The sequence below is a fragment of the Coregonus clupeaformis genome, chromosome 2, assembly GCF_020615455.1.
Source record: "Coregonus clupeaformis isolate EN_2021a chromosome 2, ASM2061545v1, whole genome shotgun sequence".
NCBI classification, from domain to species: Eukaryota; Metazoa; Chordata; class Actinopteri; order Salmoniformes; family Salmonidae; genus Coregonus; species Coregonus clupeaformis.
The window spans coordinates 2,528,413-2,545,350 of NC_059193.1; the positions used below are offsets into that span (position 1 = coordinate 2,528,413).

Here is a 16,938-nt window from a genome sequence, read left to right on the forward strand (position 1 = left end):
GGCTGAAGGATTGCAATATTTACTTGGAGCTAACCCTGTAGATAGCACTACTGGGTGATCTGAAAAGTCATAGTCAATCGATCAATAATATAATAATACTTTTAGCAAAAATGTTTATTTTCAATTTACAATCTGTAGAAACAATGAGAAGATGGGAGGTGTTGAATGGAGCTGAAGGATGGGACTAATAACAACTAACAACAACTAATAACAGCAAACCGGATGGACATCATGAAAATGATTGGAGAGGTTGAGGGTAGAGGAAGTTTAGGAGTAAAAACAAGCAAAATAAATAAACATACCTGAATTTGTCCAATAGAAGCTCTCATTTGCAACTGTTGAACTAATGATTACACCCTAGATCAACTAGATGCCAAGAGTTTGCAAGGCGGTATTGAATGTGTCACTGTCTGTCACCTTGATTACTCAAATTTGTCTGTCGACCTGTGTACACCTACATTGTAAACTTTCATTCGTAGACTAGGTTGTAGCAACCTCATGATGGGTATTTGTCACGATCGTCTAACATAGAGGAGGACCAAGGCGCAGCGTTGAACGTGAACATATTTATTTAATAAATGATCACACGACCAAAACGATGACGTGACAGTCAATGGTCAATAAACAAACCAAACACGAACAAAATCCCACAAACCCGAATGAAAAACAGACAGTTTAAATATGGCTCCCAATCAGAGACAACCCACGACAGCTGACACTCGTTGCCTCTGATTGGGAGTCACTCTGGCCAACATAGAAATAAACACCCATAGAAACAAAACCCATAGATCTACACACCCTGGCTCAACATAACAGTGTCCCCAGAGCCAGGGCGTGACAGTACCCCCCCCTAAAGGCGCGGACTCCGACCGCGTCAACCAAAACCCACAGGGGAGGGACCGGGTGGGCACTCCGCCTAGGCGGCGGATCCGGCTCCGGGCCTGATCCCCGCTCCCTCTCCAACCCCCCAAAGTACCCCTGGTCCGGTCTGGCCCCGCTGGCCGGAGCTGGACTGCACACTGGTGGAGCGGATTGCTCTAGCTCCGGCGTGAAGCATCTGACCGGTGCCGGACCAGCCACCGGTGGAACAGGCACGGCCGTGCCGGACTGACGACGCACACCACTGGCTTGGTGTGGGGAGCAGGAGCGGGCCGAGCCGGGCTGTCGAGCGCACCCCTGACTTGGTGCGGGGAACAGGCACGGGCCGTGCCGGACTGACTACGCACACCACTGGCTTGGTGTGGGGAGCAGGAGCGGGCCGAGCCGGGCTGTCGAAGCGCACCCCTGACTTGGTGCGGGGAGCAGGAACGGGCCGAGCCGGGCTGACGCAGCGCACCACTGACTTGGTGCGGGGAGCAGGAATGGGCCGGACTGGGCTGGCGACGCGCACCGTAGACTTGGTGCGAGTGGCAGGAACAGGCCGGACCGTACTGGGAACACACACCACTGGCCCTACGTGGGGATCAGGAACAGGCCGGACCGGACTGGCAACACACGCCAGTACCTCTCGCCGTGCCTCTACATCCTCCCTCCCCCTGGTGACCAGTGACTCCCGTAACCTGGCGGCCTCCTGCTGCCCCGTCGTCCACGGCGTTATCCCCCCCCTAAAAAATGTATTGGCGTCTCCCCTACCCGTGGACCAGGTCTCCATGTCCCTTGCCAGCCTTTCGCCCTTCTGCCACAAGGTCAAGCCCTTCTCTTCCTCACTCGGCTTGACCCAGTCGAGGAGGCGAAGGAGATCTGTTAGGGATCTCCCTGGCGATGGCTCCTGGACACGCTGCTTGGTCACATCTTGGTGGGATTTTCTGTCACGATCGTCTAACATAGAGGAGGACCAAGGCGCAGCGTTGAACGTGAACATATTTATTTAATAAATGATCACACGACCAAAACAACAAAACGATGACGTGACAGTCAATGGTCAATAAACAAACCAAACACGAACAAAATCCCACAAACCCGAATGAAAAACAGACAGTTTAAATATGGCTCCCAATCAGAGACAACCCACGACAGCTGACACTCGTTGCCTCTGATTGGGAGTCACTCTGGCCAACATAGAAATAAACACCCATAGAAACAAAACCCATAGATCTACACACCCTGGCTCAACATAACAGTGTCCCCAGAGCCAGGGCGTGACAGTATTGGGAAAATGTGAGTATCATGTAGTAGCCTAAACCTATCAATGATACATTGAGCTGGGTGAATTGAATGTAGTCATCCAATATGCTGTAATAGAAATAAGGCCATGCTCATCAAAAAAACAAATTGACCTCCCTCGTCTTAAACGGCACTGAAACGGATCCAATAGGCCCCCTAATGTCATGTCATAAACGTACAATATCCTGCTTCACCAAGGCTAGCCACACATCTTCATTAAAGAACAGCATTAGTTATTCAAGACGAATAGTTTTGAACTCCAAGGATCCTCCTCTCATCTTGCATCAGTGAATTACTATATTAGTGTCAGAGACTAATGAAGCAAAAACAGTCTCATCACAGGCACTGATGTAAAGATGGAATCTGCATTAGGGGAAACAGCACCACTGTTGTTATTGTTTTTATTTTGTTTATTAAAAAAATGCAGTACATGTTTTGCTGTTCTATCTTATGTGCAATGATGTCTGAGGGGGGAAAAAACAGTGTTCGTTGTTTGCAGTAACTTCTTTCTTGTTTTAATATCCCAAACGAACATGGCAGTTTCACCATTAATGATTCCAGCTTCAACTAGGTATATCATTTGATAATATGCTGATGAAATAAAGCTAAAGATGTGGTAGGATAACAGAAATCTTCTGGGGAAGAATTTCCTAGAGTTTGTTTCGCCCTTTAGAGAACCCACTAAGTTAAAACATTTTTTTTTGTAAAGTTTCATAAAGCACCAAGGGGGGGAAATTCATAAATCTTGGCTGACCTTGAAGATCTGAGAGATTAGGCACACCATGGAGAGCCAACAAGAGTGCAACCAGGGCCCCCATTCCATATGGCCGCAAAGTGAAAAATGGCTGTTGTGCCGACCAGCGAAAGAGGAGCCAAAAACGGTTTTACGATGTGCTTGTGAAAAGGGAAATGTGATCAGTGGTGTCTTCTTTTGGTGCTGGATGTGATATGTGGCATTGGTGAACTGAACTCCCTTATTACGTGCAGGGTGAGAGGTGAATCCCACCGCTGATACCAATTACCTTCATGAAGATTCAGGGAACTGCTAGGGTCAGACAGTGTGGGATGGACAGTAGAACAGGGTAGACAGTGAGTTGTTACAGTGAAGAGGCGACTCCGGGATGCTGACCTAGGCAGAGTAGCAAAGAAAAATCCATATCTCAGACTGGCCAATAAAAATAAAAGATTAAGATGGGCAGTCTGACATATGGCTTTTTCTTTGCAACTGCCTAGAAGGTCAGCATCCCGGAGTCTTCTCTTCACTGTTGACGTTGAGACTGATGAAAAACATCCCCACAGCATGATGCTGCCACCCCCATGCTTCACTGTGGGGATGGTGTTCTCGGGGTACTCTGGTCAGATGAGACTAAAATTGAGCTTGTGGCCATCAAGGAAAATGCAATGTCTAGCGCAAACCCAACACCTCTCATCACCCCGAGAACACCATCACAGTGAAGCATGGGGGTGGCAGCATCATATTGTGGGGATGTCTTTCATCGACAGGGACTGGGAAACTGGTCAGAATTGAAGGAATGATGGATGGCGCTAAATACATTGAAATTCTTGAGGGAAACCTGTTTCAGTCTTCCCAGAGATTTGAGACTGGGACGGAGGTTCACCTTCCAGCAGGACAATGACCCTAAGCATACTGCTAAAGCAACACTTGAGTGGTTTAATGGGAAACATGTAAATGTCTTGGAATAGCCTAGTCAAAGCCCAGACCTCAATCCAATTGAGAATCTGTGGTATGACTTAAAGATTGCTGTACACCAGCGGAACCTATCCAACTTGAAGGAGCTGGAGCAGTTTTGCCTTGAAGAATGGGAAAAAATCCCAGTGGCTAGATGTGCCAAGCTTATAGAGACTTGCAGCTGTTATTGCTGCAAAAGGTGACTTAATAGTTATGCACGCTCAAGTTTTCTGTTTTTTTTTGTCTTCATTCTTGTTTGTTTCACCCCAAAAAATTCATTTTTAATTCCAGGTTGTAAGACAACAAAATAGGAAAAATGCCAAGTGGGGTGGAGACTTTCGCAAGCCACTGTAGGGTAGGAGGTGGGGAGGTGAACAGAGCAGGAGCAAATGAAAATCAAACACTAGTTTAGCTTAGTCTTGACCACCCACTGCCACCGTAACCCAGTTGTATCAACCATAGGGCCATCGTAACCCAGTTGGATCAACCATAGGGCCACCGTAACCCAGTTGGATTAACCATAGGGCCAGCGTAACCCAGTTGGATCAACCATTTTGATCCAAGAATACACCAGTCAGACTAGAACCCTCCTAGTGTAGCTCAGCTGGTAGAGCACGGCGCTTGTAACGCCAGGGTAGTGGGTTCGATCCCCGGGACCACCCATACACACAAATGTATGCACGCATGACTGTAAGTCGCTTTGGATAAAAGCGTCTGCTAAGTGGCATATTATTATTATTATTATTAGTGGGATCCAATAATAGACAAGTCAGACCAGAACCCCCCTAGTGAGATCCAATAATACACCAGTCAGACCAGAACCCTCCTAGTGAGATCCAAGAATACACCAGTCAGACCAGAACCCTCCTAGTGAGATCCAAGAATACACCAGTCAGACCAGAACCCTCCTAGTGAGATCCAAGAATACACCAGTCAGACCGGAAAACTCCTAGTGAGATCCAAGAATACACCAGTCAGACCGGAAAACTCCTAGTGAGATCCAAGAATACACCAGTCAGACCGGAACCCTCCTAGTGAGATCCAATAATACACCAGTCAGACCAGAACCCTCCTAGTGAGATCCAATAATACACCAGTCAGACCAGAACCCTCCTAGTGAGATCCAATAATACACCAGTCAGACCAGAACCCTCCTAGTGAGATCCAAGAATACACCAGTCAGACCGGAAAACTCCTAGTGAGATCCAAGAATACACCAGTCAGACCGGAAAACTCCTAGTGAGATCCAATAATACACCAGTCAGACCGGAACCCTCCTAGTGAGATCCAATAATACACCAGTCAGACCAGAACCCTCCTAGTGAGATCCAATAATACACCAGTCAGACCGGAAAACTCCTAGTGAGATCCAAGAATACACCAGTCAGACCGGAAAACTCCTAGTGAGATCCAAGAATACACCAGTCAGACCGGAACCCTCCTAGTGAGATCCAAGAATACACCAGTCAGACCAGAACCCTCCTAGTCAGATCCAAGAATACACCAGTCAGACCGGAAAACTCCTAGTGAGATCCAAGAATACACCAGTCAGACCGGAAAACTCCTAGTGAGATCCAAGAATACACCAGTCAGACCGGAACCCTCCTAGTGAGATCCAAGAATACACCAGTCAGACCAGAACCCTCCTAGTCAGATCCAAGAATACACCAGTCAGACCGGAAAACTCCTAGTGAGATCCAATAATACACCAGTCAGACCGGAACCCTCCTAGTGAGATCCAATAATACACCAGTCAGACCAGAACCCTCCTAGTGAGATCCAAGAATACACCAGTCAGACCAGAACCCTCCTAGTGAGATCCAATAATACACCAGTCAGACCGGAAAACTCCTAGTGAGATCCAAGAATACACCAGTCAGACCGGAAAACTCCTAGTGAGATCCAAGAATACACCAGTCAGACCGGAACCCTCCTAGTGAGATCCAAGAATACACCAGTCAGACCAGAACCCTCCTAGTGAGATCCAAGAATACACCAGTCAGACCAGGCCAAACCAACTGCAGGCAATCACAGCACGTCTGGAGTTAAAGCAGTGGTATTCAAAGTCGGGGTCGCGACCCCTAGTGGGGGAACTGCAGTGGGGTCACCAATTATTATTATTATTATTATTATTATTATTTGTAAACAAAAAAATATTGTTTTTTGGGAGAACAAAACATTAAGAGTACAGATTATTGTATCGGACAATATACAAACATTGTTGAGGTTGTGTCATTAGATTTGGGGTGGGGCGGCAAGAAATTGTTCGGGGAAAAATGGGGTCCCCGGAAATTCTGGCTGAAAATTGGGGTCCCCACTGAGTTAGAGGATGAGAGAATGGTAAATACCACAGAGAGAGAGACAGAGAGACAGAGGGATAGACAATGAGACAGACAGGTAGACTCATAGAGAAAGAGACACTACACTGACATCACACTGACATGACACTGACATCACACTGACATCACACTGACTCAACCTATGTTCTTTTATTCAGTGACCGTACACTGCTGGATGTCTCTCCTCATAGAAAGCCACAACTCTTTCCCGTCTCCCCTCACCTATAAGCACCATTAATTAAGATCCAAATGTAGGCCCTTTCTGTTCGCTGTCAAAGCGAAAACCATTAAGGCAAAACAATTGAGCTTCACTCAAACAGACTGTGCCAGAGGGAACGTTAGACGAGTGGTGTTCTGCATGCTAAAACCTTCACTGAAATGTATCCCAAAGAGAAATGTATCCCAAAGAGAAGAGTTAAAAAAAAAAAAAAAAACTTTTAATGATGAAATTTCAATTATACATCCTCTAAGACTAATGTTGCTTTTAATGCATGCCGTAGCGACGCGTTCTTTCACTCGGCAAGAACGTGATGCCTCTTTTTCCCTGTTCTTCTATGAGAAACGCTCGGGATAGTCGATGGGGCCTGAGAACATATTTACGAGCAAACTAGCTTGTGCACGACAGCGACTCATCTTCTGGTTACGGGAAGAAGAAAAAAACGATATCACCGTGAAACAGCATGCTACACCAATCTAAACCTTAACTGCTCTCTCTCTTTCTCTGTGGTGGCCATTTTGGTTGCTTGTCATAATAATAAACAAATAATTGTCATTATCTGTCTAAACGTCGCCTTCTGTGTGTGTCTGGTAATTGGTCCCCGGTGTGACCCTTTATTGTTGACGACCTATTAAAACCCTCAATGTTGTGTCATGGTCATTAAAGAGAAATACATTAGCAGAGTAGTTAACAATAGGAATGAATTTGCCAATTCCCCCACTTCCATTGCTTTATGCTACTGTGAACCACCACAAGAGATAAAGCAGCCACATTGGGTCAGTGGTATGTGAGCCCATCTCTCTCTCTCTCTCTCGCTCTCTCTCTTTAACCATCACTCTCCTTTTATGAAATCTCTATCTCACCATCTCCAGTCACCATTCTCTCACTATCTCTCTAATTATCTCCATGTATCTATCTCTCTATCACTGCATTTCTCTCTTTATCACACTCCCTCTCTTTCTTAGCCTCTTTGTTCACCCCTTTCCTCAATCCTCTCTCTCTGTCTCTCTCTGTTCTCTCTCAATTTGTTATCCTATGATAAGTATCAGACAGTTCATGATGGACTCTGGTGACTTCTAAACATTGTGCCTTTCCGACAGCCAGGCATTACCTTCCATCATGAGTAGTGGGTTTGGGTATAGGGAACAGAACAGGGTGTCTACACCAATTACATGTTTTATTCTAGTCATTATATTTGTATGATGGCCACTCTCCACTCACAGGTGTGTGAATGCTGTCCTGTCCTTGAAAGAGCTACCCAGTCTCCAGATCTCCTGTTCCCCATGTACCATTGATGAGAGAAGGCCAAGGGAATGTAGTTCCTTAGAGAGGTTGATGTAGTGGTGAATAGAGACTGAGATGGAAGGGCAGAGCGAGAGAGAGAGATATGGAGAGAGAGTTGCAGTTAGAGGGCAAAGCAAAGGATTGGGCTTTGTAAATGGACTCTCTCTCTCTCTCTGCATCTCTTTCCCTCCCTCTCTCCCTCCATGTCCCGTGTCAAGGCAGAAGAGAGATGGGAGAATGCTGCTGCTTTTTTTGTTAGAGTAATTGAGTGAATTCCTCATCCAGCATATCAGACCATGCCTCTGTGGCTCTCAGGGAGAGGGGTATGGGGAGATGGAGGGAGTGATGGAGAGTCTGTGGGACGGGGCTGGAGAACGAGGGGACAGAGGGAGAGGGAGAGGAGAGAGGAGTGGGGGACCACACAGTCTCAGAGATGGATAGAACGAGAAGGAAAGACGGGGTCGGAGTGAAAGAGAGGAGAGGTCAAGGAGGAGTGTTTGGCGGGTAAACAGCGAGGAAGGACAGCAGTGGTCCCTGCGGGAATTAAACCCACAACCTTGGCATTGCTAGCGCTACGCTCTAACCAACTGAGCCCCACATGGCACTATGCTAGTCAATGTTCTCTGGCTAGGCTATGTGGAGGCAGGATGGGTGGAGGTGGGGAGGGTTAGAGGGGGGAGAGGCAGCCACGTGCCCCACTCCAAGCAGCCCGTCGTCGGGGCCATCTGCCATCTCGCTCCCCTCTCACTGTGAGAGTCTGGCCCTCCTCCAGCCCTTTGGCCCGTTCACCACACGTCTGGACATGTCCGACCGCTCCTCGGTACCTGCAAGCCCCACAGCTGCCAGCAGGGGGAAAACGAGCTGTCATGGCCCGGCAGCCATGTAAGCCAGGTCAACAGGAGGTTGATTAAGTTGTAAAAAGGGCTATTTTGTGTCACAATGTCCAATAAATGAAGTGAACCTAGTGTTGAGAGGGCAAAATGGAAGCAGCTCTTTTTTTTGGTTAAAGTGAAAGGGACATCTCCTTTCACGCTTAGCTTGGTTGTTTGCTGAACCAACGATTGCTCACTCCTCATAGATGCAATGCTCTAACCCCCTTCCGTACAGTAAAACACAGTATTTGTATAACAATGCATTTTAATCAGTGTCATTTCAACAGTGTGTACTAAAGAAACAAACCTCAGTGACAGTTTCATTGCATGTATTAGTTAAAGCCATTAAACTATTACCGGGAAAAAGACCCCCAGACCACAACAATTTGTCTCTGCCCTCACGGGTACCCTCAATATGGTTGATGCTTGTTCTAGTACTTCAATTTCGACCAAGCTCCCTCCTATTCCTCCTGCCTCGCTAACATCCTTTCCCTCTCTTTTCTCTCCCTCCTCTCTCCCCCCTCTCTCCCCCCTCTCGCCCAGGAACCAGACTGTGCTGCACCAGTTCTGCTGCCCGGCCCCAGAGGCCCCCGAGGGGGAGTCCTCGGCCTGTGTCCCCAGGTAAGATGGCTGCCTCCCTTGTCACCCAGCACCAATTTATTTTTTAGTCACCGTTGCTTCTAACCGTTTTCCTGGTGGTGGTGGTGCTACTGTAAGACAACACAACTGCCCCAGTTACCTCCGTCTTGAAGTGGTTGTAAGTCCTTTGGGGGTCCCTGACTAACGTCGGCCAATCCCGGCTCAGTGCTTTTGTTTCCCCTCTGTGATGTAAGAGAGAGAGAATCTCCTACAAATCTTTAAATAGTGGCCAGGTAGACAGAGAGGGAGTTACTATTCACTACAAATGCAGCTTGTCACTTTATTTGGGGCTTTAAGTGTTGAAAGAAACTCAAAATTCAATCAATCTCGGCTCCAGGAGAGGCGATGTTTGTCCGAGTATCAAGATAAATTCATGGGAACACGATGGTAATCTCCAAATCAATCAGAGCGAGATCCTATTTCCTGGACACTAGTCAAATCGTCCACAGCACTGCCCGTAGGAAACAATAAAAGCGCGGCCTAGGGCTTAGTGATAAAGGCAGGATGATGGTAATATTATATCTTAATATCTCCTCCGAGCACACAGTGTTGTCAGGGAATGAGGGAAGCAGTCAGGAATGGTGCTGTGATGCACTGGCATCTTCCTTATATTCAACTACTGCATACTCCTAGTATCTGCGGAGAGTCAGCCATTTCAAAATCCTTTATCTCTTAAGACATCTGCCTCCTTGTCTTTCTCCTCAACCCCTCCCCATGTAGACATTATGGATTTGGATCAGTCTATATACAACAGTAGCTCCCGCAGTTTGAGGAGTCATTATTCTTCTGGCTCAAACAAAACGAGACGCACCAAGTCTTTGTTTGGCCACTCGGCATTGCTCTGTTTATCCGAAATACACTGCAGGCGGAGGACTCTGCAAATTACAGCGACTGCCAGTGGAAAGTCAATAGTATTTAAGCCATCCAGCCTGGACGATTGCTGCTGAGAATCTGTACATTTCTTCTGCATGGTGGGAAGAAAGATGGAAAAAAGCAGGGAAAGCAAAGCTTGTGTTGATGCTGGATTCCACCAACCCTGTGGTGCTGGACACAATAAAGTATTGGTGGAACAAAAGCTCATCCTCTAAATACCACCACGAGTCCCAGGATGATTGAATTAGTCACACAGAGAGAGCGCGCGCGAGAGAGAGAGAGAGAGAGAGAGAGAGAGAGAGAGAGAGAGAGAGAGAGAGAGAGAGAGAGAGAGAGAGAGAGAGAGAGAGAGAGAGAGAGAGAGAGAGAGAGAGAGAGAGAGAGAGAGGAGAGAGAGAGAGAGAGAGAGAGAGGGAAGAGAGAGAGAGAGAGAGAGAGAGAGAGAGAGAGAGAGAGAGAGAGAGAGAGAGAGAGAGAGAGAGAGAGAGAGAGAGAGAGAGAGAGAGAGAGAGAGAGATGGAATCACCTCTCTGCAATCGTCTTTGTCTTTGCACCAGAGGGGCAAACAGAAAACTATTTATCAGATAAAAGTCTGGTTTGCCTGGGAATCTACCCTCAAAAGTTCCCTCCAGTCAGTGACTGTCACCTAACCAGCCGCAACACCCTATTATTGAGTATAAAGACACCTTTCAGAAGCACAAGTTAAGATGAATTCAGGTGACTTTCATCAAAGGCGGGCAGGGAAATTGGAGGGAAAAAAGACAGACAAAAACAATCGATCAGAGTTCAGTGGATTGATCTTTGCCTGATAGAAGTGGCTTGGCAGAGGTGCGTTGTGCGATTCCTTTGGACTCAGGGACCATTAAGCAGAGCACAAACAGAATCGACACCACAAAAAAACAATGAAAACACCCCAAAGCAAACCACTTCAAACAGAGCTCTCTCAAAGCGGTTTGTGGGTTGCCAGTTGCAGTTTTGTTGCTTCTTTTTTTGTCTATCTCTCTGAAAGTCTTTTTTGTATTCTGTTGTTGTTACATTTTTCTTTCGACTTCAGTGTTTTGTCAGTGAAGTGTTGATTATCATACATTTATACCTCACGACATGACATACTCACACCCACGAGCCTCCATTCTCATCCATGCCACTTCCACTCAGACCTGTCTCTTCCACTCTCACTATGGTCACCGCCACCTCAAAGTATTTACTATGTAATAACAAGGTAACAACTGCAGTATTACAATGTCATAACCAATGTCATAACCAATTTCATAATCCACCCAAGTCTCATTGAGAGGTTCAGGGTCTGCCACTAGGGCAAGGCAACTGGTTAGCCATACACTGACACATGCAATGCATTGGTGTTCATGTGGAGAAATTGTATTACCATGTTATTGCATGCTTTTGGCTTAGTAGTGATTAGAACATAGAGCTCCCTGTCTTTGTGCGTTTGTGTGTGGGACTGTGTGTCTGTGTGTGTGTGTCTGTGTGCACTGTCGTACCTATGACACAGATGTTTAACATGCTTCAACAAATACCGAACAGCTAATATCTGCCATGGGCACCTAGGCTAAGGCTCACTGATAAAGGAGAGACACTTCTCATTGATGAATTAGCCTAGTGTCATGCTATTTTAGCCTAGCGTTGCACCCACCGTTGTTTTGACACAAGGCCAAGCCGCCTTCACTCTCCTTGTTAAGGCAGATCCACAAAAAGCTGCTTCCTGAAATAAATGTGAGTTCATTCCTGTCTTCTGTGATTGAAGCACTGCAATATCTGCCTACCAAAACAAGGCCTAATTTCCATATGAAAGACGTCTCCTAGCCTGTTCTGCCGTCTCTTCACTCTGGGGAGTAATGAAGCTCTGTTTTTCACAAACACAGAAACACATAGATAGACAAATTACAGTCGTTGATATTTCGTTTTCACCGCTGTGGCAGCCGTTGAACGAGACCCGTCCCACCCTCAATGCCAACAGATTACTCTGGAAAAGGGCAAACTCATGGAAGTGTGAGTTTTGGACAGCTCCAGTCTACTAATTTAAAGTAATTTCTGTCTGTGCAATCTCCATTTTGCTATTTCGGGTCCCGGAGAGAAAGTCCACGTCAATTAGAATATACAGAGTCCGTCTGTTTGTTGCCGGGTCACAAGATGGCGTCCAGTCGGTCATCCTAATGAGAAAAGCCTTACAATTCTGGTTCTGGCGAGTCAGAAAGGCTGTGACCAAAGTGGAACTGAAGATCTCCCTCTCTCACACACACTACATAATGAGGACCCTACTGAAGTTTGATCCCAAGTGTTCTCACCTTGTGAACCCTGTCACTCTTGTCCTACCAGTGTGCACTAGGGAGAGGGTAAGGGGGGAATAAATGGGATCAGTGTGCGCTAGGGAGGGGGTAAGGGGGGGAATCATTATTAAAAATAAATAAATGAGAACAAGTTCTCATTTACAACTGCTACCTGGCCAAGATAAAGCAAAGCAGTGCGATAAAAAACAACACAGAGTTACACATGGGATAAAACAAAACATACAGTCAATAACACAATAGAAGATCTATATACAGTGTGTGCAAATGTAGTAAGTTATGGAGGTAAGGCAATAAATAGGCCATAGTGCAAAATAGTTACAATTTAGTATTAACACTGGAGTGATAGATGTGCAGAAGATGATGTGCAAATAGAGATACTGGGGTGCAAATGAGCAAAATAAATAACAATATGGGGATGAGGTAGTTGGGTGGGCTAATTACAGATGGGCTGTGTACAGGTGCAGTGATCGGTAAGCTGCTCTGACAACTGATGCTTAAAGTTAGTGAGGGAGATTAGAGTCTCCAGCTTGGGATCAGTGTGCACTAGGGAGGGGGTAAGGGGGGGAATAAATGAGATCAGTGTGCACTAGGGAGGGGGTAAGGGGGGGAATAAATGAGATCAGTGTGCACTAGGGAGGGGGTAAGGGGGGAATAAATGAGATCAGTGTGCACTAGGGAGGGGGTAAGGGGGGGAATAAATGGGATCAGTGTGCACTAGGGAGGGGGTAAGGGGGGGAATAAATGGGATCAGTGTGCACTAGGGAGGGGGTAAGGGGGGGGGAATACATGGGATCAGTGTGCACTAGTGAGGGGGTAAGGGTGGGGGGATAAGGGGATCAGTGTCAACAGTCACGCAGTTAGATCTAATGATCTATGAACGAGGGCGTGATTGGGGAGGCAGGGGGGAGTGAGTCAATCAACACTTCTGATATCCAAGCTCTAAATTAACAACAGCATGAGCTAAGACATCAACTGATAAACGGCACTCGGAATCTGTCGTTTTTTCAAATGTTATTTTTTATTCTCCAGAGGTGTACCTTCCCCTTCGCTCTGCAGCAGATGGGTTGCAGCAGCAGATGGGTTACAGCAGCAGATGGGTTGCAGCAGCATATGGGTGGCAGCAGCAGATGGGTGGCAGCAGCAGATGGGTGGCAGCAGCAGTCACAGACCAAAAAATAAAAGAGGGTGGCATTGTTAGCCTAAAATCAGTCACTGCCAAGAATGTGTCACAGCAGAAAACTATAAACGAGAATCTACTCAGAGAATGTCTTCAGGACAAGCTGCAGCTGGGACCTTTCCAGAAAAACCCATCTGACAAATAGGGGAAGAGAGAAGGGACAAAAGGGCTTGTTATTTCCAAATCAGTGTGTGTTCTATGGACGGCTTCTCTTGCAGACAACTATATCACTTCTGATAACCTCTTCTGCCCCTTCAGTGAAACTGTAGTACGTGAATGCACCACAGCTAGCTAAACTCACAAGCTGCTTGCCTTTCATTTAAACTATTTGCTGTGTGGTCTTCGTTGACTGCAGATGTCTGTACAAATAGGGATACAGCCTTGAACACAAACTTTGATCGAAACTTAGAACTCCAACTTTGATGTAGAAACTTAAACACTCTCATGATGGAATGCTTTGGAGTAGTTCTCAGACTCTAAAAAGGATAGGGCACTTTGGAGTCAAGGAATGTTAGCTGATGATAACAAGTGTATACACTTTCTGGGTCTTCTCAGATCAATTACAGATGTGTCATGTGTACAGCATGTACAAATCTACTTCCTGGTGTGGTGACGGTACATTTACTCTGCAGTGACACAGTGGTAACAGTGAGCTAATCGGACCAAGGACAGAGCAGATACTGAAACCCTAACCAATGGTAGCGCAGATTCTGACTTCACCTGACCAATAGCAAGCGAGGTGAGGTCAGAGCGAGGTCTCGTTAGAGATCTGCTCCACAGGGCGGCAACAGCAACGGAGTGAATCTTAGCTGATTCGTCTCAATCAATTTCCTCCCGCTGTTTCCCAAGACCAGAGCAACAGACACACCGTAACGAGATGCGCTATGCTAATTAGCTTGCACAATCTGCCGTAATGACCTGGCTCGTCTGAGATGGAATTAATCATCCTGATTTTTTTTTTTGGGGGGGGGGATTTTAATCAAGAACGGTTAATGCATTTCATATGGCAATTAAGGAACTGTTTTGAAGTTTACTTATGAGTTGATGCATTTATATTTAGCTCAGTGCCTTCACATGAGGGTTAAGGACGTTGGTAAGAAGATGCAGAGCTTTATTGAAATTGATAACTCTCGGTCTCTCAAAGAGTTTATAAATGGTCAGTTGGCTTTTTCTTTCTCTCTTTCACTTTCTTGGTTCTCTCATTCCCTCTCTGTCACACTTTATCTCCCTCTCTCTCTCTCTCTCTCTCTCTCTCTCTCTCTCTCTCTCTCTCTCTCTCTCTCTCTCTCTCTCTCTCTCTCTCTCTCTCTCTCTCTCTCTCTCTCTCTCTCTCTCTCTCTCTCTCTCTCTCTCTCTCTCTCTCTCTCTCTCTCTCTCTCTCTTTCTACCTCATTCGCTCTCTCCTTCATTCCTTCTCTCTCCTTCCCCCTTCTCTCTGTGTGTTTACCGGTGGGAGTTGTGCTGCAGATGGGTGCACAGCTCTCGGGGCTCAGGGTGTCATGTCGATTAGTGGACGCTTGTGTTCTCCAAGCAGTTCAGGCCGAGGTGAAGTCAACTCCTCTTGATCCAGGATAACAGACAATACTCACACAGTATAGAACCCCGTCACACATCACATCTCCCTCTGTTTTGCTCTCTTTCTCTTCAACTACATTTCTCTCATGCTTTCTCTCTCTATTTCTGTTCATTTCTGTTTCTCCCTTATCCCCCATCTCTCTCTCTCTCTCTCTCTCTCTCTCGCTCTCTCTCTCTCTCGCTCTCCCTCTCCTTCTTCTCTCTTCACAACTAACAGATGCATGGTCATGCTTTCACATTGATAGCCGCTCAGCAACTAGCTGATCCTCTGAACTCTGAACTCCTAATCTAATCAAGGCTCTGTGCTCGCATGCCACCCCTCAGCCTCTCCCCAAATTGGAGAGCGTTGAGACAGAGAGAGAGAGGAAGAGGAATGGAGAGAAGGCTTTGCACCTGGCCAGGCATATGGTTTCCCTGAAACGAGGGGCTGGACAGACGGTTTAGGGCGCGGAACTTAGGAACATCATTACCAAAATATATCCAGCTGATGGATGGAAAACTCTTCTAGGCACATAAAAAAAAAATGCAAAAGCATATGCGGCAATGTCGCACCTCACATAACAATAGGCTATAATTAGCATCGCTAGTTGAATCTAATCACCTGATTCGTTGAGGAAATGTATGGAACGTCATTAATCACATTAATCTGCCACTTGCGCAGGTAGACAGCTGTGTAGGTGCCGTTTTCCGTTGTCAATTGATCGTATTAATAAACTCCCCTAGCCATGCTGTCTGCCGCTGAAAGCAAAGGAGACTCTGGGAAAAATGAGGAGGCAGCGGAACCTCTACTTCACGGTCACACTCTCAAGTCTAGCTAGCACCGTGACGGATAGGGTTTTACTGTGGGGGGTTGGCAGACTACAGAGAACATGATGCATTGGGGCACCGGGGGGAAAGTGGTATGTGGTTGATGGTGTTGCTGTAGGATGTACACGGGCATGTTGGGATGTTTGGAGAGCTTGTTTGCTATGGGGCTTGTCTTTGGGATGTGTTGGCCCCCCTGCGTTTTCTCACTCTCTTTTCCCGGGCTGAACCAAATGTGTGAAGGCCGAGGAGATATAGGAGGATAAGCTCTCACTGCTTTCGTCCTCACACTGATGGACCCCCTACCTTAGTAGCATATAGTCACACACACGCACACACGTCACACTCACACCTGGAAATTAGATTTCACATGTGTTCTCTCTTAATCACACTCTATCAAATTTCCTGTCACGTCCTCTGCTCTCTCTCCCTCCCTCCCTTGCTCTCTCTCCCTCCCCATCCCTCTCTTGCGTGCTGTTGCCTTGGAGTGACTCTGTGCACTGCCTCAGCTGGGGAAAGTGACCTTGCTAGCTTGCTGTGCTGTTGTCATGGAAACAGGGCACAGCGGGGAGACGGGCAGACACAGCAGTGGTTCCATCCACAGGCTGTCCATAATAGATGGAGACTTTGAGTGGACCAGAGAGTATGTGTGTGTGTGTTTGTGTGTGCGTGTGTGTGCTTGTTTGTTTGTGTGTGTCACTGTAGAAATTGCTGAGCCAGCAGCAAGTCATGGAGACATCTGCATAATTTGCCCTTCATATCTACTCTCTGTCCACGAGTCTGCTCCTCATCCAATCACTACTGGCTTCCACGCAAATACCGTGCCCCTCAGCCTATCAGAATGCCCGCTGCTCCTATTTCCCAAAGGCTTCAACCAATCAGCCTTTGCCTCACTCTTCACATTCCCCATGGTTATATCACATTCCCAATTATTTAAAATCTCTAAAACCCTGTTGATGCAAAATGATTTTGCCTCGCAACCATTACAATGTGTCTCTT

General features: G+C 46.7%; 1 protein-coding gene across 5 annotated transcripts in view; it reads left to right on the forward strand.

Annotated features, from left to right (window-relative positions):
* LOC121549858 (IQ motif and SEC7 domain-containing protein 3-like) overlaps window positions 1-16,938 on the forward strand; it is a 169,400-nt gene that overhangs the window by 30,156 nt on the left and 122,306 nt on the right. For all 5 annotated transcript variants that reach the window (XM_041861802.2, XM_041861811.2, XM_041861827.2 and 2 more), the window contains exon 2: window positions 9,109-9,186. In XM_041861802.2, coding sequence (XP_041717736.2) covers window positions 9,109-9,186 — 78 coding nt within the window. The remainder of the gene's footprint in view (window positions 1-9,108; window positions 9,187-16,938) is intronic.